The following is a 24201-nucleotide window of genomic DNA, read 5'->3' on the forward strand; positions in this document are numbered from 1 at the left end:
TTGGCCGCATTCATCTTTACTTCATTTGCAACCAGTCGTCCTGTCCCTGCAGCTGAGAAACACCACCACAGCATGATGTTTCACTGTTGGGATTGTATTGGGCAGGTGATGAGCAGTGCCTGGTTTTCTCTACATATTCCGCTTAGAGTTATCACCAAAAATTTCTATCTTCGTCTCACCAGACCAGAGAATCTTATTTCTCATAGTCTGGGCGTCTGACGTGTTTTTTTTTTTTTTGCAAACACTGTGCAGGCTTTCATAAGTCTTGCACTGAGGAGAGGCTTCCGTTGGGCCACTCTGCCATAAAGGTCCGACTGGTGGAGGGCTGCAGATGACTTTGTGGAACTTTCTCCCATCTCCCTACTGCATCTCTAAAGCTCAGCCACAGTGATCTTGCGGTTCTTCTTTACCTCTCTCACCTAGGCTATTCGCCCACGATTGCTCAGTTTGGCTGGACAGCCAAGTCTAGGAAGTTCTGGTGGTCCCAAACTTCTTCCATTTAAGGACTATGGAGGCCACTGTGCTTTTATACTGCAGAAATTCTTTTGGAACCTTGGCCAGATCTGTGCCTTGCCACAATTCTGTATCTGAGCTCCTTGGACAGTTCCTTTGACCTCATGATTCTCATTTGGTTTGAAATGCACTGTGAGCTGTGAGGTTTTTTTTTTATATAGACAGGTGTGTGCTTTTCCAAATCAAGTCCTATCAGTTTAATTAAACATAGCTGAACTCCAATGAAGGAGTAGAACCATCTTGAGGAGGATCACAAGGAAATGGAAAGCATGTGAGTTAAAAATGAGTGTCTGAGTAAAGCGTCTGAATACTTATGACCATGTGATATTTCAGTTTTCTGGTTTACAAAATTTGTAAAAGTTTCTAAATTTGTTTTTTTTCTGTCAAGATGGGATGTAGAGTGTAAATTACTGAGAAAAAAAAAATTAACTTTTTTGAATTTACCAAATGGCTGCATTGAAACAGAGTGAAAAATTGAAAGGGGTCTGAATACTTTCCGTACCCACTGTATGGCTCCTTTGAAAAAATCCAGCAAAATGTACATTCCAGTGTCAAGTGCCTACCAACCTTCTGTGCATGACAATGTGTATAAACCATAGTTACCGTCGACATGTTTGGCGTTGTTGTATTGAGGAAGCCCGCTTAATTTATGAGGTATCTGTCTCCACTCATGAGCTGGGCACAATGTGGAGGGACGACAATGTACTGGGCACTACAAGGTCTTACTTGCAATTTTTATTTCTACAACATTCACTACATATGACTTCAAAGGTGTTTTCCAGAGACTAATTCATCACTACACCCTTAGATTTACACCCAGAGGGGTGTAATGTCCAAACTTTGGTCATTGGTGGTGTTTTCTGCTGTTCTGACACTTAGGGGTTCTGTAAATGCTGTCTGCAAACTATTCTAGGAAAATCTGTGCTCTAAAAGTCAAATGGCACACCTTCTCTATCCAAGCCCTACAGTATTGCCAAACAGTACTGTACAGTCACATATGGGTCATTGCCTCATTCAGGAGAAATTGTGTACAATAATATGGAACCTTTTTTTTTTTTTAATAACCTATCCCCTTGTGAAAATCAGAAAACTGGGGTTAAAACAACATTTTAGTAGTAAAAATGTAATTATTTTTACATTTTCTGGCCAATAGTATAACAGTTATGGCATACCTATAATGTCAATATGCTCACTGCACCCCTAGATGAATTCATTGAGGGGTGGAGTTTGTAAAATGGGGTAAATTGTGAAGGGATTTCTGCCGTTTTGGCACCTCATGGGCTCTGCCAATGGCACCCCAAACCATTCCAAATCTGGTAAATCTGAACTCCAATTTTGTGCTTTTTCCCTTCTTCACTTTGTACTGTACCTCAAAAGTACTTAAGCACCTGGGGGTTCAAGGTGCTCACCAAACATCTAGATAAAGTACTTAAAGGGGTTATCTGGGTTATTTTGCTCTTTTTTTCTTATTGCATTACTTGTGGGCTACATTGGGGCCGGTAAGTAGATAGTAACTACCTACCTGCCTTGCTGTCAGCCCCTCCCCCCCGGCTCAGAACTGTCATGTGACCACCCCTGCCGTGATTTTGCTGCTTCCTGTGATGTCACATCGACAGGGGTGTAGCTTATGCTCGCCTTGTAGACGGTCATCACATCCGACGTCATGTAGCCACCCTGCTGGGTGCCCCCTCCGCACATTCCGTACTCTTTCCGCAGCCTCCCAGCCACTGCTGTGGGGCCCGTGAGCTGGGGGAGGGGCCTGGCGGCAGCTGCCCGCCTTGTCACTGCCAGCACCGAACCTCCTGTTCAGGATCACAAGTTCAAATATATCGGCATCACAGATGCCAATACATTTGAAAGCACTGATGAGCGGGAGCGCTGCGCTGCTGCTCATCACTGTTCCGCTGTCTGCTCTGAGAGTTCAGTACAGCGGTGACGTCACCACTGTGCTGATTGAGCAGAGTCAGACAGCGGGCGAACGAGGAGCAGCGGAAGATCCCTATATGTGGTGGGGCCTGCAGAGCTCTATATGTGGTGGGGCCTGCAGAGCTCTATATGTGGTGGGGCCTGCAGAGCTCTATATGTGTTTGGGCCTGCAGAGCTCTATATGTGTTTGGGCCTGCAGAGCTCTATATGTGTTTGGGCCTGCAGAGCTCTATATGTGTTTGGGCCTGCAGAGCCCTATATGTGATGGGGCCTGCAGAGCCCTATATGTGATGGGGCCTGCAGAGCCCTATATGTGGTGGGGCCTGCAGAGCCCTATATGTGGTGGGGCCTGCAGAGCTCTATATGTGGTGGGGCCTGCAGAGCTCTATATGTGGTGGGGTCTGCAGAGCTCTATATGTGGTGGGGCCTGCAGAGCTCTATATGTGGTGGGGCCTGTCTGGCGCCCTGAACTAGCCAGGTCGTCACAGATAACACACAAACACCCCCACCCCCATTAGACAGTGACATCAGCCAAACACAATACCCTTGTTGCCTCCCTCCAGTGTCTGATGTCCACACCAGGTGGGGCGGAGCCAAGCGGTTGGCCCCACCCACCGAGGAGTTCACAGGCCTGGAGGCGGGAAAAGTGACAGAGTTTGGAGTTTGAAGTGAGAGGAGTAAGCACTTGGGTGTCTGGGTTTGTGGCCCAGGCACTGACAGCAAGGTTGGCAGACGGTGGTGGCCGTCTGCAGGAGTGGTGAAGCAACGCGGAACCGTAGGACCGGGGACGGGCGTTGGCTCGCCGGTACTGACTGGGGAGCGAAGTGAAGCCAGCACACACAGGCAGGGCCATCGGACCCCTACCAGGCTTGGAGCCGCCGACAATAGTCAAATCCGAATGTGACCGGAACCCCAGGGGTTTCCTAACAACCAAAGACCCGATAGAAGGCAACCGCCCACACCGTGAGAGTATACAGCTACCGCCTAAGGCTAGAGACCCAAGGGCCAGCGCCTGTGGGCAAACGGACTCCTCCGGTATCCATACACCGGGGAGCGGACTACCGTTGGGGATCCATAGTAGTCAATCAAGTACATCAAGGTGTGCAGGGAAAGACAGCCGCCATCACCTGTCTGGGGAGAGACACTGCAGTCGGCTGCGGGATCCGTCCATCCAGCCGTTTGGTTTACCAAGGACTTTGTGCATCTCTTACTGAGTGAGTACACCCGTGCCATCCGGTACCGCGCCACGCTGTCCCTGCAACCCTGCACCTCACCAACCCTGCCTCCCCGTCACATCATCGGGCCCCGGGACCACCGACCCCTACCCACGGAGGGGGAAAACAACATCCCACTGCTCCCTACCATCGCTCCCGGGATCCACGTCACCATCAGCGGTGGTGCCCATCTTCACCACGACCCGAGGGTGGCGTCTGTCTAAATCCTCCAAACCAACCACCCTTTTCACTCACGGGCGAGGAGCGCCGCTCGAGTCCCCGGATCCGGCCCACCGCTCGAGCCACCGAGCAGCAGCAGCCGCAGCAGCGCCGGACCCGAGCGTTGGCGAGAGCGCAGCAGCGGCGGCGTCCTCCCCGCCCGCGACACCTGCAGAGCCCTATATGTGGTGGGGCTTGCAGAGCTCCATATGTGGTGGGGCCTGCAGAGCCCTATATTTGGTGGGGCCTGCAGAGCTCTATATGTGGTGGGGCCTGCAGAGCTCTATATGTGGTGGGGCCTGCAGAGCTCTATATGTGGTGGGGCCTGCAGAGCCCTATATGTGGCGGGGCCTGCAGAGCCCTATATGTGGCGGGGCCTGCAGAGCCCTATATGTGGTGGGGCCTGCAGAGCCCTATATGTGGCGGGGCCTGCAGAGCCCTATATGTGGCGGGGCCTGCAGAGCCCTATATGTGGCGGGGCCTGCAGAGCCCTATATGTGGCGGGGCCTGCAGAGCCCTATATGTGGCGGGGCCTGCAGAGCCCTATATGTGGCGGGGCCTGCAGAGCCCTATATGTGGCGGGGCCTGCAGAGCCCTATATGTGGCGGGGCCTGCAGAGCCCTATATGTGGCGGGGCCTGCAGAGCCCTATATGTGGCGGGGCCTGCAGAGCCCTATATGTGGTGCTGTTATTTCCAATGCTGTAGTGATGAGAGGTCAGTGCTGGGCAGAATACTGACAGCCAATGAGTGTGCAGATTGCGGGGCTGGACAGCGAGGTCGGGCGGTGCCAGCTCTGACTGTGAGGTTCGGCATAGGAAAATATCATGTTTGGTTAAGCTGCAAGTATACCAAGTGTCTGCAGAGAATAAACGGATAATTTAAGAGGAATAAAAGTTAGAAAACAAAAAAAAATAATGTAGGGGTGTTTTATATGACAATACAGCACAGATTGGTTTAAAAAATATTTGGTGTTTGTCGGACAACTCCTTTAAGAGGTCTAGAGGTCCAAAATGAGTTCACGTGTGTGTGTGTGTGTGTGTGTGGCACTGTTTTGGCACATCGCAGGCTCTACAAACGCGACATGGCACCCACTTTCTATTTTAGACAATTTTGCTCTTTAAAGTGCAAATGGCGCTGCTTCCTTTCCAAGCTCTGTTGTGTGGCCCAACAGTAGATTTCCATCTCCATCTGACATGGGGTATCGGTGTGCTCTGGAGACATTGCACGACGAATTGTTCAGTGCATTTTCTCTTGTTACCTTTGTGAAAATTGAAAATTTGAGGCTAAAGAAACATTTTTGTGTGAAAAAGTGAAATTTTAATTTTTTCCTTCCATAATGCTTTAGTTCCTGTGAAGTACCTAAAGGGTTAATAAACTTCTTGGATGTGATTTTGAGCTGATTTGAGGGGTGCATTTTTAGAATGGTGTCACTTTGGGGTATTTTGTCACCTCGGCCTCTCAAATTTTATTCAAATGTGATGTGGTCCCTAAAACAATTAGTTTTGGAAATTTTGTTCTAAAAAATATAATTTTTTTTTAAATTTTTAACCCTTTCAACTTCCTAACCAAAAAAAAAATTGTTTAACAAATTCTGCAAATGTAAAGTAGACATGTGGGAAATGTAATTTATTAGCTATTTTGTGTGACACAACTTTATGGTTTAAGGGGAGAAAAATTCAAAGTATGAAAATCGTGACCTTTTCAAAATTTTGGCCAAATTCCCGATATTTTTTAAAATTACAATTATCATAAAGTACAATATGTTATGGAAAAACAGTCTCTGAATCACTGGAACAGGTTGACGCCTTCCAGCACTATTAACTCAGAAAATGACACTGGTCATAATTGAAAAAATGTGCCTGGTCATGAAGGTTAAAAAATGCTTGGGGTGAAGGGGTTAATAGAAACAACTGCACCACTAATGCTTCTAGAAGACCTGACAACCACAGGATCGCCAGGTCTCTCTGGCATATCAGACCTTCTGGGTTGTAACATTCCCCGAACAACCCTACCAGGGACTTTAGTCACTGTAGAAAGCTGTTTTTTTTCTCTCTTAACATGGGTTATTTCCTTATCTTAGTGAGGAGAAAAAAAATATTAGTCTTAATTCCATGACTAAATCCTTGCATCAACAGTTAATCTCCAGCAATCAAGTAACCATAAAATGTATTATTACTACATTCAGTAAAAACATCCAGGCCTGTTTCTAAGGGGTACTTTGCACACTGCGACATCGCTAGCTGATGCTAGCGATGCCGAGCGCGATAGCACCCGCCCCCGTCGCACATGCAATATCTTGTGATAGCTGCCGTAGCAAACATTATCGCTACGGCAGCTTCACACGCACTTACCTGCCCTGCGACTTCGCTCTGGCCGGCGACCCTCCTCCTTCCTAAGGGGACGGGTCGTGCGGCGTCACAGCAATGTCACACGGCAGCCGTCCAATAGCAGTGGAGGGGCGGAGATGAGCAGGACGTAAACATCCCGCCCACCACCTTCCTTCCGCATAGCCGGTGGAGGCAGGTAAGGAGATGTTCCTCGCTCCTGCGGCTTCATACACAGCGATGTGTGCTGCCGCAGGAACGAGGAACAACGTCGTATCTCCTATTGGTGCGACATTATGAAAATAACCGACACTACACAGATCACCGATTTACGACGCTTTTGCGATTGTTAATCGGCGCATCTAGGCTTTACACGTTGCGACGTCGTTACTGACGCCGGATGTGCGTCACTTTCGATTTGACCCCGACGATATTGCAGTAGCGATGTCGCAACGTGCAAAGTACCCCTAAGTTTCGTAATGTATTTATCATCACACTTTTCTCAGGCAGAGAATTCCATTTTCCTACTACTCTAATAGTAAACAAAAATCCACTTCTATTTGTTGAATACTTTTTTCCTTTACATATGGAGGATTCCCTAATAGAATTGTGAAAAGATTTCAGGCTTGACCTCTTATTTATTTAATACCTTTCTCTACCAATGATGAATATATACGGTTGTTAGAAGTTGTTTTTTGTACCTTTTGTTAAAGGCAACCTATCATGTGTAAAAATGCAATTAACCTGCAGACTGCCTGGCCAAAAAGAACTTTATTTCTCCAGATAGTGTTTGGTTTTTAGTCACTAGGGTGGCATCGGCTTGGGTTAAGTGACCACTCAGTGTATGGAATGTGCTGGATGTAGCCATGCCCCCTACACTGACTGACAGCTGGTACTAATGCAGAGGGACTGTCAGATTAACCCCATATATGCAGGTTACTAGCATTTTTTCACATGACAGGTTCTCTTTAATGGACAATCTTGCATGTACCACCAATGCTCCCACAAAATCAGAGACAGGAGCAGGATTGTAACTAATATTTAGCATTTAACCTGACATTTGGAATACTGAATGCAATCTCTGCAGCTTAACCCCTTGAATACCATATTCAATTGCAACAGCGGTATATACAGTATGTGCTTAGCCTAGGGGGAAAGGGGACATACTACAGCACCACCCCTCCCCCTATCATCTCATCCCTCTCCCCACCACCACATTGTGATCACAGGGTGCTGATGAGTTACTGTAGCAGCTGAAGTCTGAACAATGGCACTCATGGCTATCATCACAGGGTACACTTAGGTTTTGTGCCCACGTTTTTTGTGTGCTTCTTTTCTGCACACAAAAAAATGTTTTTTGCAGGAAAAAAGCAGCTAAAAAAACATGCATTTTTTATTGCGTTTGTGCATTTTTTTCACTTGTGTTTTTCCTTCTTTTTGTCCTTTATTTTTAGTCATGGTGATCGCAGGGATTCAGGTGCTGTAACTCGCGATCGCCGCCAGGTCTTCAGCTAATCTTACAGTCGGGACCCGGCCCTCACTGCCTGGAGCGCTGCTTGCACCGCTCCCAGCATGATATAACCCCCTGAATACTGCAAGCGCAGTGCGATCGCAGCATTCAGATGGTAGGGAGAGGAATCGCTTACCTCTCCCTGGCAATCGGGTCCCTGTAATGCGATCACAGGGACTTGATCGCTGCCATAATAAACCTGGGTTGTCACTATGACAACCCCTGGTTACTGAGCTCCGAAGAGCCTCAGAGACCATGCTGTATACACATTGTGTGAGGCGAAGTACTGCGCTATAATACCCTGTAGTGATAAAGCATTGCAGGGGATTATAGAAATCCAGAAGAAAAAAGCAGAAACAACTGACATACTGCTTCTTTTTTCAACAACAAATCTGCAAGATAAAAGAAGCAGTGTGTGCACAGCAAGTCAGGATTCTCATAGACATTGCTTTGATGCTTTTTCCTTGCTTTTATTGATTAAAATAAGCAAGGAAAAACACACATTTAAAAAACTAAAAAAAAAACCAAAACGCCGCGTGGGCACATAGCCTTATGTGTCGACTGTCCCTTTTATACTACTGTTGATCATCTACGTGCAAGTTAATAGACTGTTCTGTGTGCATAATAGTGTGGTCTGACTATTAATCTATTAAGATCAGTCTTATGTAAAGAAAAATCATTACGATAATTAGTCATTACTCGTGATGGGCGAACCCAAACTATAAAGTATGAGGTCCGTACTGGATACCTAGTATCCATGCACCGACCCCAAACACTGAGCTCTCAGGGAACTCCGTGTAAATATTCAAATCTGGCCACACGGGTAAAGAAAAAAAAAAAAAGTGTCTCCCTCGCTACTGTAACAACATTTTCAGGACCACTCATTAACCTCATACATATTCACTGCTTCTACCGCCCACCGGCAGTCCCGGCGTGTGATTGGTTGCAGTCAGATCACGCTCCCCCACCCTGTATGACCGCGTCTGTGATTGCTTGGAATCGCACATGCTGGCTGCATCTCTATAGTGGTAAAAAAATAATAAAAGAAAACCACGTTTTTTTTGTAAAGACATGCAAATATGGTGCTGAAATTTATACACCATATTCATGCACCAATATTGTATCTCCTGGTGAAAAGACGCATCAAAACGTGATGCAGTTTTGATGCAATATTTTTCCAGCAGATTTAGATTTGGTGCTGAAAGTTATACACCAAATTCCCTCACCAAACCTGCATCTTCTGCCCAAAAATCACGTCTAAACGCTATGCGGTTTTGATACGATTTATGCGTTTTTTTGCCGGAAGATGCAGACTTGGTGCAAGAATTTGTATAAGTTTCAGCGTAAGTTTCAGATGAGCTGGGTAAAGTGCTGAGATTGTCTCATTTAATGGACACAACAATTCTTAGTCGCTGCAGGCTGCTATTTTTAGGCAGGGGGCCCCAATAACCATGGGCCTCCCCAGCTTGAGAATACCAGCTCCCAGCTGTCGGCTTTATTATGGGTGGGTATCATAATTGGAAGGGACCGCACACCGGTTTTTAAAAATTATTTAAGTAATTAAAAAAAGATGCATAGGGTTCCTCTTATTTTGATAAACTGCCAAGATAACGAGCATGGCTGGGGGCTGCAGTCTGTAGCCATTTACTTTATCTGCAGTGGTATCACAAAATGGGGGTACTCTAAACAAATTTATTTTTTACACTACTGTATGGACACAGTGTGTGTGTGTGCTTCCAACCAATCACAGACACTGTCACACAGGGTGAGGGCGCAGTCTTACTGCAGCCAATCTGTGACGCTGGGACTGACGGTGGGCGGTGGAAGGAGGGAATATGTAGGAGGGTTAATGAGTGGACCCGGAAGTAGTGTTACAGCCGTGTGGGACACTCTGTAAGTATAAAGTTCCTGCTTTATTACTTATTTTCTTTCTTTTTCCTTTGTTAATTTTTTTTAATTATACGGGTGGCCGAATCCAAACAGTTACATGGAGTTCCCTGAGAACTCAGTGTTCAAGGTAAATGCACGGACACTAGGTGTCTGGTATGGACCGTGAACTTTACAGTTCGTGTTCACCCTTCACTATTCTTGACCACATTTTCCAGTATTTTGTAGGCGTATATCATGTCATATGGTCTTAGAAGGGCTTGTCCAACAACCCGTTAACAATGAGCCAACAACAACCATTTGTATCCATTGGACTGGAATCTGAACCACAGTACAAATGACATCAGGGGCGGCACAGTGGCTCAGTGGTTAGCACTACAGTCTTGCAGCGCTGGGGTCCTGGGTTCAAATCCCACCAAGGACACCATCTGCAAGGAGTTTGTATGTTCTCCCCGTGTTTGCGTGGGTTTCCTCCGGGTACTCCGGTTTCCTCCCACACTCCAAAGACATACAGACAGGGACTTTAGATTGTGAGCCCCAAAGGGGACAGTGTTCCTGATGTATGTAAAGCGCTGCGAAATATGTTAGCGCTATATAAAAATAAAGATTTGATCAATATAGATATATTGCAACTGTGTATTCACCTGCTGTAGACAATGCCATCATTGTGTGGTATAGACAGGAATGCCAGACTTTTTACAACTTAAGATAGTTTGCATGAATTGCTAATTTACTGAACTATTCACGCAGTTGGGAATCAGAACTGCACAGGACAAAATCTTCATAGCCTTGTAGTAAAACTTGAATGAAAGTATTTCTGTGGAACTGGCTTGTCTGAGTTTTTGTATGGGAAAACAAAGGCAAGTGCATAATCATATTCACATATTCATGGCCGCATTATTATTGTTTCTCCATTTTTGGGTAAAAAATGCATTTAAAAAAAGTTTAGTGCATTTCCACTGCGAAAATGCATTAAAAACTCATGTAATCAGACATTTACTATTTACAGTGGTTTCAAACTACAGTTGTGTAAAATGAGCTGTTTCTAGATTTTATACGTCACTGCTGGCGCAATTCATCTTGACCCATCCATTAGGACCAAAAGACATTCAGGAGCAGGATATTTGTGTAATTAACCCTGAACATTGGGACATAATTTCCTTGTTCCCACAATTGTCCACTGGTGAAGCTCAGAGATTGTCACAGCTGTAGTTATTAACAATCAAAATGACTGCTGGAACACCATTGTAAATGTGAACAGAGTGCTAGCCAAAAAATACACAATCTATATGAAGTGAAAGCTGCACACCAAATTCAGAGAAATATGAACAAGCATAACTGCTTTATGATGCATAAGGAATGAAAAATACAACTAGCCATATGAAAAATGGGAAAAAAATTAAATGTGACATTGCATAACTGCTGAGGATTATTTGAAAAAAAAAAAAAGATATTTAGCTAATGTATTGATCAATTCATTACGGCCCTATACCAACTTCACGGTAATCTCTTATTTATGGGGTTCCTAACCAAATGTTACCTCTAATTTCTTACTAGAAATTCATGGTGGCCATGTCTAATTTGGCATGACACCATGAATTTCGGGCTTAGTACCATCTGAGAATACAAAGCTATAGACAGTTTATACAAAATGAGAAGCAGAGAGAGCATTGTCAGCTCTGCTACATCACTCTGTACAGAGCGAGAAGCAGGATGACAGTGAGGGTATGATTCCACCTTCCTGATTCCAGGACCTTTGATGACGACATAGTTATGTGACCAGTCTGTAAGCCAATGTCTGTACAACATTCACACCAGACTGGTCTCATGGCTATGACGTTATGCAAGGTCTTTTAGTCAGTGGTGCTTACCGGGGGTCACAGCAATGATCTGACGCAGTATCCGAAGCGGCCGGGAAACAGAGTCTACAGGACCCGTAGATCCGCCCATCACTAGTCGCACTGTTTAGATAGTTCCACTCCTAGGCTAAGAGAATTGAGAAAATGCTGGTTTGGCTAGAGGAGGGAGTCTACAATAATCAAAAGGCTATAAATAAATATAGGATAAGATATAGGGAAGATGGAGATCCTATCTTGGTCTATCTATTTTGTCCCTATTAGGATTAGCAGGGTAAGCATCTGGATTATAATAGGGCATAGTTTGCAGATGGACCCTACAGGCCCTTTTATACAGTAACATTTTTTAACTATTACTATCGACAAGCATGTTATTACACACGCAAATGTTCGCTCAAAAGAATGCTTTAGCAGTTACTGGAAAGTCGCTAGTTCATAAAAGCATATATGACGAGGTGGTAGCCACATATTACATGGTGAAATTTTACGCCGACAATCATCAATTTTTAAGCAAGTTGAAAGATCTGGTTTTGCGAGAATCGAACCATTTTTCGATCGCTAGCAGCTAATACACAGTGCGAATGTCACTCTTTCAACCAATAATGATTTTCCGCCCAATTTTTGCTCTTTTTAATAGGGGCTTAACTTGCTAATAGTTAATGGAGTATAGTGATAAGTTTTATTGGAAATACTCATGAGACTTATCAGGTTAAAAAACTATCCTGGTTTCCTTTTTCATTCCTTTGTATTGGTAATAAGCCAATAGCTATATGTGGTAACAATTTTGAGCATTGTTGTAATTGCTGTAATTTTCTGTATCAATATTTATTTTTTCTATGCATACACTGTTTAGAGACGAGTAGGGATAGGGGGCTATGGGAGCAGAGGGGTTTGTATGGATACTTTTATTAAGGTTATACTATGTTTTGTGTTTAAAAAATTCAATAAAAATCTTATCCGATAAAAACCAACCAAACAAAAGAAAACCTGTAACTCATACCTAATTATATCAATAAAGTTTTTTCAAAGCCACGTACCAGGAAGTAACAAAATCAAAGCATCTTTTCTAAAAGCATAACACACCAAAAAAGACGAAAACCGCAACAGCAAAAATGCAGTTAAAAACTCATGGAAATTAAAAACCTGCAAGTAACCAAATTTACATAAGTGCACTTGATCAAGAAATGGCTGACATTAAGTATATTGTATAGTGTAGTATCACAATGCCCTCCTTCATTCCACATAATTCCACATAAACCAACATCACAGCCTTCTTTTCACCTAGTCTTCTTATTGAATGAGACAGAGCTACATTATATTGTATATTTAAAATATGATAGTCACTTTGTTACCGGACAATGTCTGAATGATACTTCCTTAATTTTTTTTTTCATGAAAATTGAGTTGACTGGAAGGCGATGACCTTAAAACTGGTTAGAGTAGTGCATGTTGTGTTTTTCTTCTGGTTTTTTTTTTTTGCTCACGTGTACCAATAGCCCTATGATTAAACATTCATTTGCACTAGCCCATTCACTTGCATTGCTCCCATATGATGTTTGTGTGTGGTCCATTTGGCACATTGACAGGATACGGCACACAAATACGCTTGTCTGAAAGAGCCCTAAGCCAAGTTGTAGAGTCTATCTTCAGCAGATAACACATGCCTAGAGAACTTTCCTATGGATGTCAATGCGTCATAGCCTTATTGCTTTTTGTGGCACATGTGGCTGCTAGAAATAAAAATTTCTTTAAATACTGTTAATTGAAGTGCTTGAAAATCCTTTGAATCCAAAAAACAGGGCGCTGATCCCCAAATATATTATATCAGAAGAATTTTTATTCGGCTACTATAAAATATTACATAAAATATTACAACGCGTTTCGGCTAAAAATCTTAAAAAAAAAGATAGCCTTCAGGTAAAATAACAGGATCTATGGGTTTGATCTAACTTGAAACAAGGTAAGTGCAATTTATGCACATTTCTTAATCATTATTTATGTATTTGAACTACTACATTTAGAGTGGCGCCGCGTGTGTCCCTTTTTATTTTAAACCCCTCAAGGTTTACCCTCGTATTTTAAATGCTGTTAGTGAAAGTTCAGGTAAATGGCCACCCCTATAATCGTGTAGCTAAAATATTCTATGACATCTACTATGCAGAAAATAAATAAATAGAAAAAAAGCTGTCACTTTTTAGTACTTTTTCTTATTAAAATTAAAGTCTACATTATAGGATCTTCTGATACATCTAAATATAGTTAAAGGATTGAAGTGAATTAAAAATAAGACATGTTTTTTTTCTTCCCAAAACTGACGTCACTCAGATTGTTTTCGGAGCCATATTGAGCTGCAATACTAGACACCATCCATGGACAGTTGTGGTTTTCACCATTTTATTGTGGCCGCTTAAACATGGTGCATATTTTGTTGTGATGGCTTTATACAGCGACAATTTTTGCGGCTTTCAATTTTGTGCAGCTGATTTTTGAAGAAATCTATTTATGACTACTGGTACTTGCTAGGTATCTTATCTTACTGTTAATAGTTTTATGTCTCAATAAGCAGCTGCAGACAAGCAAGCCCCAAAGAAATGTATGTAGCTGCTATTCTTCCCAAATTATATTGTTCTTTTCCAAATCCTTTATAATGGCAAAAAAAATGTTTTTTTTTTAATACAAACCATTCTTAGTATACATTCTCCAAGGTTTTTTTTATTTATCTTCACCTTTGCTACCAGTTCAAATATATTTGGATTTCTTAAATGTGTTTTTTTTATGTTTTTGTTTTTTAGATCCATCAACAGATTTTTAATGATGCATATCAATCCTGTGAAAGTGGAGGCCATTTTTCTTAAAGGATATTGTCCCATCTTGTCTTGCTAAATTCTCCTAAAAAGGGTCTGAAAGCCCGTACTTACGAAGCGCTCACTAATATTCTAATCAGGCACGAATACTAATATTCTTTATAGCAAGATATTATTTATTTTAATAGCACATGAATAATCAATGGTACATAGGCATTAGAACTACTTAATAGTCATAGAATCTTTATACAATAACAGAAATATGCATCAACATTACCGTATGTTGTAGCGCGCCTTTCTCATCAGAGGGACTCGATTAGTGAGAAGGAACAACATCTGCATCACAGGAACAGTGCGTCCACTCTTGAGCGTCCTGTAAATGTCCCCAATTTCACTAAGCGAGTCCTATCTTTTTATAGCAAAACTTTGTACGTCATGTGCACTGAGTGGTGAATTGGTGACCAGCATGTGACAGCTGAGTCATGTTCATGTAACTTGACCACAAGCTGCTGTGGGCACAAGTAGTTTCCTGCACATTTTGCCAGTTGACCACTGGCCGACCACAGTTTCCTGGAGAGCCGTGAATTTTACATGCAAGCTTCTTTACACCTGTTGTCAACTAACCACAAGTTTCCTGACTGTGGAACTGTAAACATTACTTCCTCATAATAGTGGTTTGTTCAAGATCTGTTTGACATGTATTCTTCATCATGGTAAAAATGGGTCAGCCAGAGGACATCTCTCTCTGATACTGAATTATTAATGGATCAAATAATATCTGGGATCACTATATCTTTTGATTATGATCCCTATCTAATCACACTCATTCTTCAGTCATATCACATTGGTATCACACATCTTTAAACAAATTATGGCATATCCACATAATGTGCTATAAACGTATTTTAGATGTTGTTCTCCTTAATGGAACCTGCACCTATCTTGAGAATGGGGCTCTAATGAATGCTTAGTGTAGAGGTGGCCAGAATACCCATGAAATAAAAGTTCCTACCCATATTTACTATAGTTATAGAAAATATTGTAGATAGGCCATAAACTTGTGATAAGTTTATGTGATATCTATAAAATTTGAGAATATCCCTCTAAAGTAGTTAAATGTGTATCATGAAGTATGTTATCGATAATTCACTGACTTGTAGCGATGAGCGGACTCGCAAGTAACTGGGACCGGTTATCTAATGGATGTGACAATTCCGGGGCAGCTGTACGCTGCTATTCTTAGCCTGGGAGGTTCCAATAACCATGGGACTCCCCAGGCTGAGAATTCCAGCCCCCAGCGTTGGGCTTTATCATGGCTAGGTATCAAAATTGAGGGGGATTACACGCCCTTTTTTTAAAAAAATGTATTTATTTATTTAAGTAATTGAAAAAAAAACAAACAAACAAAAGCTGCATGCGGTTCCTCTTATTTTCATACACAGCCAGTTGAGGCCAGTTGCAGCCTTTAGCTGTCGGCTTTATCTGTGCTGGGTATCATATTATGGTGGGCCCTACACCAATTGTTTCATTTATTTTTACACCGCAATACTGACCTGCAGACAGTGCTTGTGATTGGTTGCAGTCAGATTCTGTCACACATGCTGGGTGTGCGTCTGACTGCAACCAATCACAGGATGGCCGGGGAAAGCAGTGCATATGGATGGAGCCCAGGAAGTGATTGGGCAGCTGTGGGAACAGTGTACAGCCACGCCGGAGCCTTTGTAAGTATGAAGTGCTTGTGTCGTTCTTATTTTCTTTCTTTTTTTTTTTTTCCTTTTTTTTAATTTGCGGAATACTGGATGCATATCAATATCTGAAATTCCTGGCCCGCGTCCGGCACTTGGGTACCTTTGAATCCGTGTGGATCCGGACTTTTACAGTCTGGGTCCACCCATCACTACTGACTTGCCATGTCTAGGCCCTTTGCAATGTTAATTTATTCATTGACCCTGCCCTAGATAGATCTACAAATCTTGGCAGCCAATCTAGCCTCTTCTTTCTATTCACAATAGTTCAAGTGCCACTGATCGTGAAAAGAACCAACCTACCAACTGCTAAATTCAGTTACACGGTTTCCTCTCTGTCTAAGGCTTTGTGCGCACATCTGTGTTCTGGCTTGACAACTAAACTGCAGCGTTTTGACAACTGTAAAACTGCATTTGACAAAAAAAAGCATCCAAAACGCATGCGCTTTGGATGCCTTTTCAATGCCTTTTTGCCATGTTTTAAACAGTGCGTTTTGAGATTGAGAAGTCAATGGGTGGAAAATGCAACCAAAACGCAATGAAGAAATGACATGCTGCTTTTTTTTTCTGCAACGATTTTGACAAATATTTGTTATTCAAAATGCTGCCTAAAAAAAAGCAACATGCGCATGGAATTTTCTGACTTCTCATAGACTTTGCTGGGGAAGCAAAATGCATATATTTTGTCATTGAAACAGTGCACTTTAAAAGCGCAGCCAAAAAAGCACACGTGCGTACATGGCCTTAGGTTATGTGCCCACGGGAAATTAAACCTGCGGATTTATCTGCGGAAAATCCGCGGATTTTCTGGATTTTCCAGATAAATCCGCAGGTTTCAGCATGTACAGACACTCCCCATGTTATCCTATGGGACATGGGGAGTGCTGTGTACATGCTGCGGATACGTGCGGCTGCGGAATATGCTGCGGATGTCCCGCAGCCGCACGTAATTGCATGTCAATTATTTCTGCGGAATTACCTGTGGAAATCCTGGCCCTCCACTATGGAGATAGAGGCCGGGACTTCCGCAGGTAAGTCGCACGAATGCCCGCAGGTTTACCGCAGCTATTTCGCTGTACTACTGCAGCTAAAAATAGCTGCGGATTACAGCGAGCAGCTGCGGGAAACCTTTTACCTGTGGATATATCCGCAGGTACAAACTCCCATGGGCACATAGCCTTAAGGCTACAACTGGTCTAGGAGTTTGATCTTTTGAGACTTTCCTTTTTTGTGCAGATCCTAGGAGTAGTTTTTTTTTTGTTTTTTTTTTTTTTTAAATTTGTAGATTATATTTTTGCTATAACAATACTTTCCATTAGGCTGGCACAATACATTCCAGCTTGCACACTGCAGCTATGGTGAGGGTTTGTTGCATACCTACAAGTGGTTTTTCTAGATCTAAATATTCTGACATTACTGATGTAGCCCACACCCTGGACTGTCCTAACTCCAGAGTGGATTGTCCTCTGCTCTTCCACTCTACACAAAGACAAAAGGACATTTTCTTTTCTCTGCACATCAAATAATCATATTTCACAAAAAAACAATCTGAATATATTATATGGAAAATATACTTTTTCGATTTTTTTTTTTTTTTTTTTTTTTTCACTATATACTGTTTTCCTAAGATTTATTACTACAGAGAAATCTTTCTAATATTCAATTACTTATATTTATTAGCTATGTCTATTTGGGGCTAAATCACACATGTAACACTTTAGAAATAAAAAAATATATATATTGTTTACTATAACATGGGGCATGTGGCAAACTGTCATGTTCATATGACCAAATGATCAAAGCCTGAACTTGTGTTTAATTGCTCCCTGCTGTTAGGCTACCCCGTTATGATCAAGGCCTCAGCGGGTGGCGGTGGGAAAGGCATGAGGATTGCTTGGGATGATGAAGAGACCAGGTGAGCTGTTGTCCACACTGCTAACTTTGATTAATGCTACTAAATTCTACATCTCTGTGTTGAGGATATGTGCTGAGCTATAACTTCAAAGTTATCTGAAGTCATAAGACAGGCCCCACACTTATAATTGTTTCTTGTTGCTCTGCGTATTTAAGCTTTTATTGTCTTTGTTTACTATAACAATATATGTTGTATTTTTATCCTGAATTTATTTTTTTTTAGTTGGTTATTTTATTTGTATATGTTGCGATTTTTAATTGATTTTGAAGAATTGTGTATTTTTTTAGTGCATTTCATTGCTGTGATATTAGGAGCTATGAAATGCAGATGCCTCCAAGTATGAATGCTAAACCGTACCAATGTAAACTACATATTGATTGTTCACAGAATATTTTGGAGCAAGTCCATAAGCTACTAAAGGATTTCAAATGAATCCTTGTGTATCTAAAGGTTCTATTTAATATCAGGAAAGCTTCTATTTTATTTATTTTATTTTTTGTTTCAATTTTTCTTCCTATATAAGATGTACAAGATACATTATATTAGGTCCAATCTTAAAGATTACTTGTCACCAGGTCTATCATGGCCAGTTTTTGTTCTTATTTTATTCTCCTAGGTCCACTGAGTTTTTTGTTTCTTTGTTTTGTATTTTCTTTTAAATCCACCATACAGATTCTAAAGATATATGCTTTTTTTCTTTAAAAAATGGTCCAGGACATTCAGCAACAACGAACGACCTCACAGCAGGGGCCAGGTTGTTGCTGGATGTCACACACAGCAACATCGCTAGCAAGTTGTGCCTCAGCAGCGATGTTGCTAGCGATGTTGCTTAGTGTGACGGTACCTTAACTTGCCACAATGCGTTTCGATAGACAAAGCTATCTTCATACCACCTGATAAAGATAGCTTTGTGCATCAAAACTCGTTGTGGCCAGTTAGAGGGATAACAGTAAAAGGTTTGTTCATCCATTCATCGAAGGATATTTTTTTACCCCAGTGCTCCATACGACCATTAAATTTCCTCATCACCGCTGCTATTCTGTCAGTGTTCCTGAGCATATGCATTTTCAACTCTTTTCTATAGAACACTGATGTAAAACTGACAATCACTGGAGCTCATGATCCGATCCGGTTTAGGGTCCCTGTGCTGCTCTGGTCCGAACTGAGCTGTCTGATTCTGCAGCATGATCAGTGACGCAACTTAGGTGCCTAAAGAGTGAAGGGCCCTTTTGGATATAATGCCAGTCAGCACTGTTTCCCAGCTTCTGCTCACTCTCTTTCCCAGCATGCGGTGTACCAGGCAAAGAGCAAAACTGCAGCAACAATTTTGAATGTGTATTTGGCTACATTTTAATGATACTTATTGTCTGTAGTTGAATAGTTGAATGGCCTTATATACGTGAATAAATAAAATGTCTGGGTGTTTTAGTTGTTGTCTAACTAAAACAGTACCTCTAGCGTAAGACTGGGAATTAGATATTTAGACAGGCAGAAACTATCAAATTTTAAAAAGGGGCTTATAAATTGGGATAAAGGGGATCAAATTTGTTTGACATTTACGCCTGTTTTTTACATAAATTGTGTCAGAGTGCTGCTAACGTGAGCTCAGTGTGAACTTGGGTCATAGTCAAGTACCTTTTTTTTAATTACAATTTGCTATGATCACTGAAAAAAACTAAGAAAATAATATGAACATATAGCCTGCTGTAACTAAATAGAAGCATAATGCACATAAACAAACATAGGGTAGTTGGTAAACACTAGTTTTTGATCAAAAAAGGGTAAAGCCATCCCACCTTGACAAGGTGTCCCAGTCGGGACAACACCTACACTCTCTAATATTAAAACCTCGCCATGTATCAACAAACATTAATCTGAGTAAGGGCAGAGAGTGACTGGGTCCCAACTGGACGCACAGCCGTGGGAAGCATTAGATGAAATGCCCAGCTCAGTAAGAAGGTTACCACATCCTATTTGTACTGCGTACAAAAGACTACAAAAAAACAAAAAAGTGAGCCGGATACATGTAGCTTGTAAGCTCATGTTCACACTGGCCATAAGACATATAAAACCAAAGAAGAATATAATATAAACCTATACCATGCTGTAACTAAATAGAAGCATAATGCCTATAAATAAACATATGGTTCTTGGTAAAAACTATTTTTTATCAAAAAAGCGTAAAGCCATCCCACTGTGACAAGGTGTACCCAGTTGGGACAGTACCTACACTCTCTAATATTAAAACCTCACCATGTGTCAACAAACATCAATCTGAGTAAGGGCAGAGAGTGGCTGGGTCCCAACTGAAAACAACCCTTGATTTAGTTCTGATCTGTGAACTCACCCTTACAGTTCACTGTAGACTTACCTTTTGTTTACGCGAATAATTACTTGTAATGAGGCTCTACCCGTCATCTGCTTAAATGCTCGAAGGGAATCTGTCATCTTGTTTTTGCTCCCCCATCTGAGAGCAGCATAATGTAGAGATAGAGACCCTGATTCCAGCGATGTCACTTACTGAGCTGTTTGCTGTAATTTTGATAAAATCAATTGCTTCTCTGCTACAGATCTAGCAGTTATACACAGCTCATTAATATGCTGGACTACCTGCAGCATGCCAAGTAGTCTTCAAATCATAAAATCACTGTTTAATCAGAAGTAGATTATCAAAACTACACTAAGCAGCCCAGTACCGTATTTTTCGGACTATAAGACGCACCTGACCATAAGACGCACCCTGGTTTTAGAGGAGGAAAATAGGAAAATAAAATTTTAACCAAAAAATATGGTCATGACACACTGTTAGGAGGCGAGGATCTGCTGCTGACACTGTTATGGGGGTAATGTCCCCAAATTCTCTACTAAGGTACCCCATTCTGGTAAGGATCCTCCTGCCTTGTATATCATCCTGCTCATATACCCCCCATCCTGCTCATAATATACCCCCCATCCATCCTGCTCATGATATACCCCCCATCCATCCTGCTCATGATATACCCCCATCCATCCTGCTCATGATATACCCCCATCCATCCTGCTCATGATATACCCCCATCCATCCTGCTCATGATATACCCCCATCCATCCTGCTCATGATATACCCCCATCCATCCTGCTCATGATATACCCCCATCCATCCTGCTCATGATATACCCCCATCCATCCTGCTCATGATATACCCCCATCCATCCTGCTCATGATATACCCCCATCCATCCTGCTCATGATATATCCCCATCCTGGTAAATGGCCTGTATCCTGTGGCACAGAAAAAAAAATAAACGTTTATACTCACCTTTCCTCACTCCCTGAAGCACCTATCTCTGTCTCAGCTGCAGCGCTGCTGTGTGGAGCCGTCACCGTTGTCTGCAGCATCGCGTCTTCCTGTCTGTGTCGGCGGTCAGCTGATCTAGTGGACACTAGCGGCGCACACAGCGATGACGTCATCGCTGTGCGATTCGCTAGTGTCCAGATCAGCTGACCAGCACAGACAGGAAGACATCGCGATGCTGCAGGGGGCGGCTCCACACACGGTGACGGGTGAGTACACTGATTCACTGCACCCCGCGCTGATAATGATGCACGGGGGGCAGTGAATACAGCCGCACATGATCACTCCAGGCTGTAGTTGCCAGGGGTGATCACGGCCGGCTGTTAATTATGCACTCACCCCGCCCACCTGTCAGCGCCGGTTTCGCTGAGAGATGATGGGCGGGAGGATGGGCGTGCATATGTAATGAGCGGGCCCACGTGGTCACGGCAGGTGCTGCTGCAGCTTGCTCGTGCCGCCGATGACCCGCTCGACCGCAGCACCCTCATTCCCGACCGCAGCCCTATAGTCAGACCATAAGACGCACCCCCCACTTTCCCCCAACATTTGGGGGGGGGAAAGTGCGTCTTATGGTCCGAAAAATACGGTAAGTGACACATCTCTGGAATCAGGATCTCTGCCCCTATGTTATGCTGCTCTCAGATTAGGTGGCAAAAACCTGGTGACAGATTCCCTTTAATAGAAGTGTCCATGCTAATCACTTTGAAACTAGCCTTTTGTTTTTTTCATTTGTTCACCGGCCGCACTTGTTTCAATTTTTTTTTAGCTTTTCAAAAGGCATGTACAACTGATGTTTTAAAAGTCTGTAAAGGATATGGTGACATGGATCATAGTATCATAGTTTTTAAGGTTGAAGGGAGACTCAAGTCCATCTAGTTCAACCCGTAGCCTAACATGTTGGTCCAGAGGAAGGCAAAAAACCCCAATGTGGCAAACAAGTTCCAATGGGGAAAAATTTCCTTCCTGACTCCACATCCGGCAATCAGACTGGTTCCCTGGATCAATACCCTGTCATAAAATCTAATATACATAACTGGTAATATTAAATTTTTCAAGAAAGGCATCCAGGCTCTGCTTAAATGTTAGTAGTGAATCACTCATTACAACATCATGCGGCAGAGAGTTCCATAGTCTCACTGCTCGTACAGTAAAGAATCCTCGTCTGTGATTATGATTAAACCTTCTTTCCTCAAGACGTAGCGGATGCCCCCGTGTTCCAGTCGCAGGCCTAGGTGTAAAAAGATCTTTGGAAAGGTCTCTGTACTGTCCCCTCATATATTTATACATTGTGATTAGATCCCCCCTAAGCCTTCGTTTTTCCAAACTAAATAACCCCAAGTTTAATAACCTGTCTTGGTATTGCAGCCCACCCATTCCTCTAATAATCTTGGTGGCTCTTCTCTGCACCCTCTCCAGTTCAGCTATGTCCTTCTTATATATCGGTGACCAGAATTGTACACAGTATTCTAAGTGCGGTCGCACTAGTGACTTGTACAGAGGTAGAAGTATATTTTTTTCATGAACACTTATACCTCTTTTAATTCATCCCATTATTTTATTAGCCCTGGCAGCAGTTGCCTGACACTGTCCACTAAAGTGAAGTTTACCATCCACCCATACACCCAAGTCTTTTTCTGTGTCTGTTTTACCCAGTGTTCTACAATTAAGTACATAATCATATGTTATTAATGTTTTTTAATGTTAATGTTATTTCCTCTACCCAAGTGCATGACCTTACATTTATCTACATTAAACTTCAATTGCCACTTCTCAGCCCAATCCTCCAATTTACATAAATCTCCCTGTAATATAAAATTATCCTCCTCTATATTGATTACCCTGCAGAGTTTAGTATCATCTGCAAATATTGAAATTCTACTCCGCATGCCCCCAACAAGGTCATTTATAAATATGTTGAAAAGAAGCGGGCCCAATACTGACCCCTGTGGTACCCCACTATGAACTGAGACCCAGTCAGAGTACGTACCATTAATAACCACCCTTTGTTTCCTATCACTGAGCCAGTTTTTAACCCAGTTACACATATTTTCCCCTATCCCCATTATTCTCATTTTATGTACCAACCTTTTGTGTGGCACCGTATCAAAAGCTTTTGAAAAGTCCATATACACAACATCCACTGCATTTCCCTGGTCCAGGCTTGAACTTACCTCTTCATAGAAGCTGATCAAATTAGTTTGACAGGATCGATCCCTCATAAACCCATGTTGATACTCTGTCATAAGGTTATTTTTCTTGAGATACTCCAGTATAGCATCTCTCAAGAAACCCTCAAGGATTTTACCAACCGTAGAGGTTAAACTTACCGGCCTATAATTTCCCGGCTCAGTTTTTGTCCCCTTTTTGAATATTGGCACCACATTTGCTATGCGCCAGTCCTGCGGTACCGACCCTGTTATTAAGGAATCTGAGAAGATTAAAAATAATGGTCTATCTATCACAGAACTCAATTCCTGTAGTACTCTGGGGTGTATGCCATCCGGGCCCGGAGATTTGTCAACCTTAGTGATTTCGAGGCGGCGGCGTACTTCCTGCTGGGTTAAGCAGGTAATATTCAAGGGTGAATTTGTGGTATCACTGGTCATGTCATCTGCCATGGCATTTTCTTGTATAAAAACCGTAGAAAAAAAGTCATTCAGCAGGTTGGCTTTACCCTCATCCCCTTCCACCATTTCACAAAGACTATTTTTAAGGGGGCCAACACTATCGCTTTTCAGTTTTTTACTGTTTATGTAGTTAAAGAATATTTTAGGATTATTTTTACTTTCTCTCGCAATGAGTCTCTCTGTCTCAAACTTAGCTAACTTAATTTGCTTTTTACATATTTTATTTAATTTTCTATAATTATATAATGCCTCATCACTACCTACCCTCTTTAATTATTTTAAGGCTTTCTGTTTTTCTTTTATTGCTTCCCTTACAGCTCTATTTAG

At 42.4% G+C, this 24201-nt stretch overlaps 1 protein-coding gene and 1 long non-coding RNA gene across 2 annotated transcripts in view; one reads left to right on the top strand and one right to left on the bottom strand.

The window, feature by feature from the left end:
• PCCA (propionyl-CoA carboxylase subunit alpha) overlaps positions 1–24201 on the top strand; it is a 926251-nt gene that overhangs the window by 328497 nt on the left and 573553 nt on the right. Inside the window, exon 9 of the mRNA XM_075336705.1 lies at positions 17836–17914. Coding sequence (XP_075192820.1) covers positions 17836–17914 — 79 coding nt within the window. The remainder of the gene's footprint in view (positions 1–17835; positions 17915–24201) is intronic.
• The window catches only part of LOC142291851 (uncharacterized), a 62298-nt gene that overhangs the window by 12590 nt on the left and 25507 nt on the right, over positions 1–24201 (bottom strand). The gene's annotated exons all lie outside the window — the stretch shown is intronic.

Source organism: Anomaloglossus baeobatrachus, chromosome 2 (genome assembly GCF_048569485.1).
Source record: "Anomaloglossus baeobatrachus isolate aAnoBae1 chromosome 2, aAnoBae1.hap1, whole genome shotgun sequence".
Taxonomy (NCBI): Eukaryota; Metazoa; Chordata; class Amphibia; order Anura; family Aromobatidae; genus Anomaloglossus; species Anomaloglossus baeobatrachus.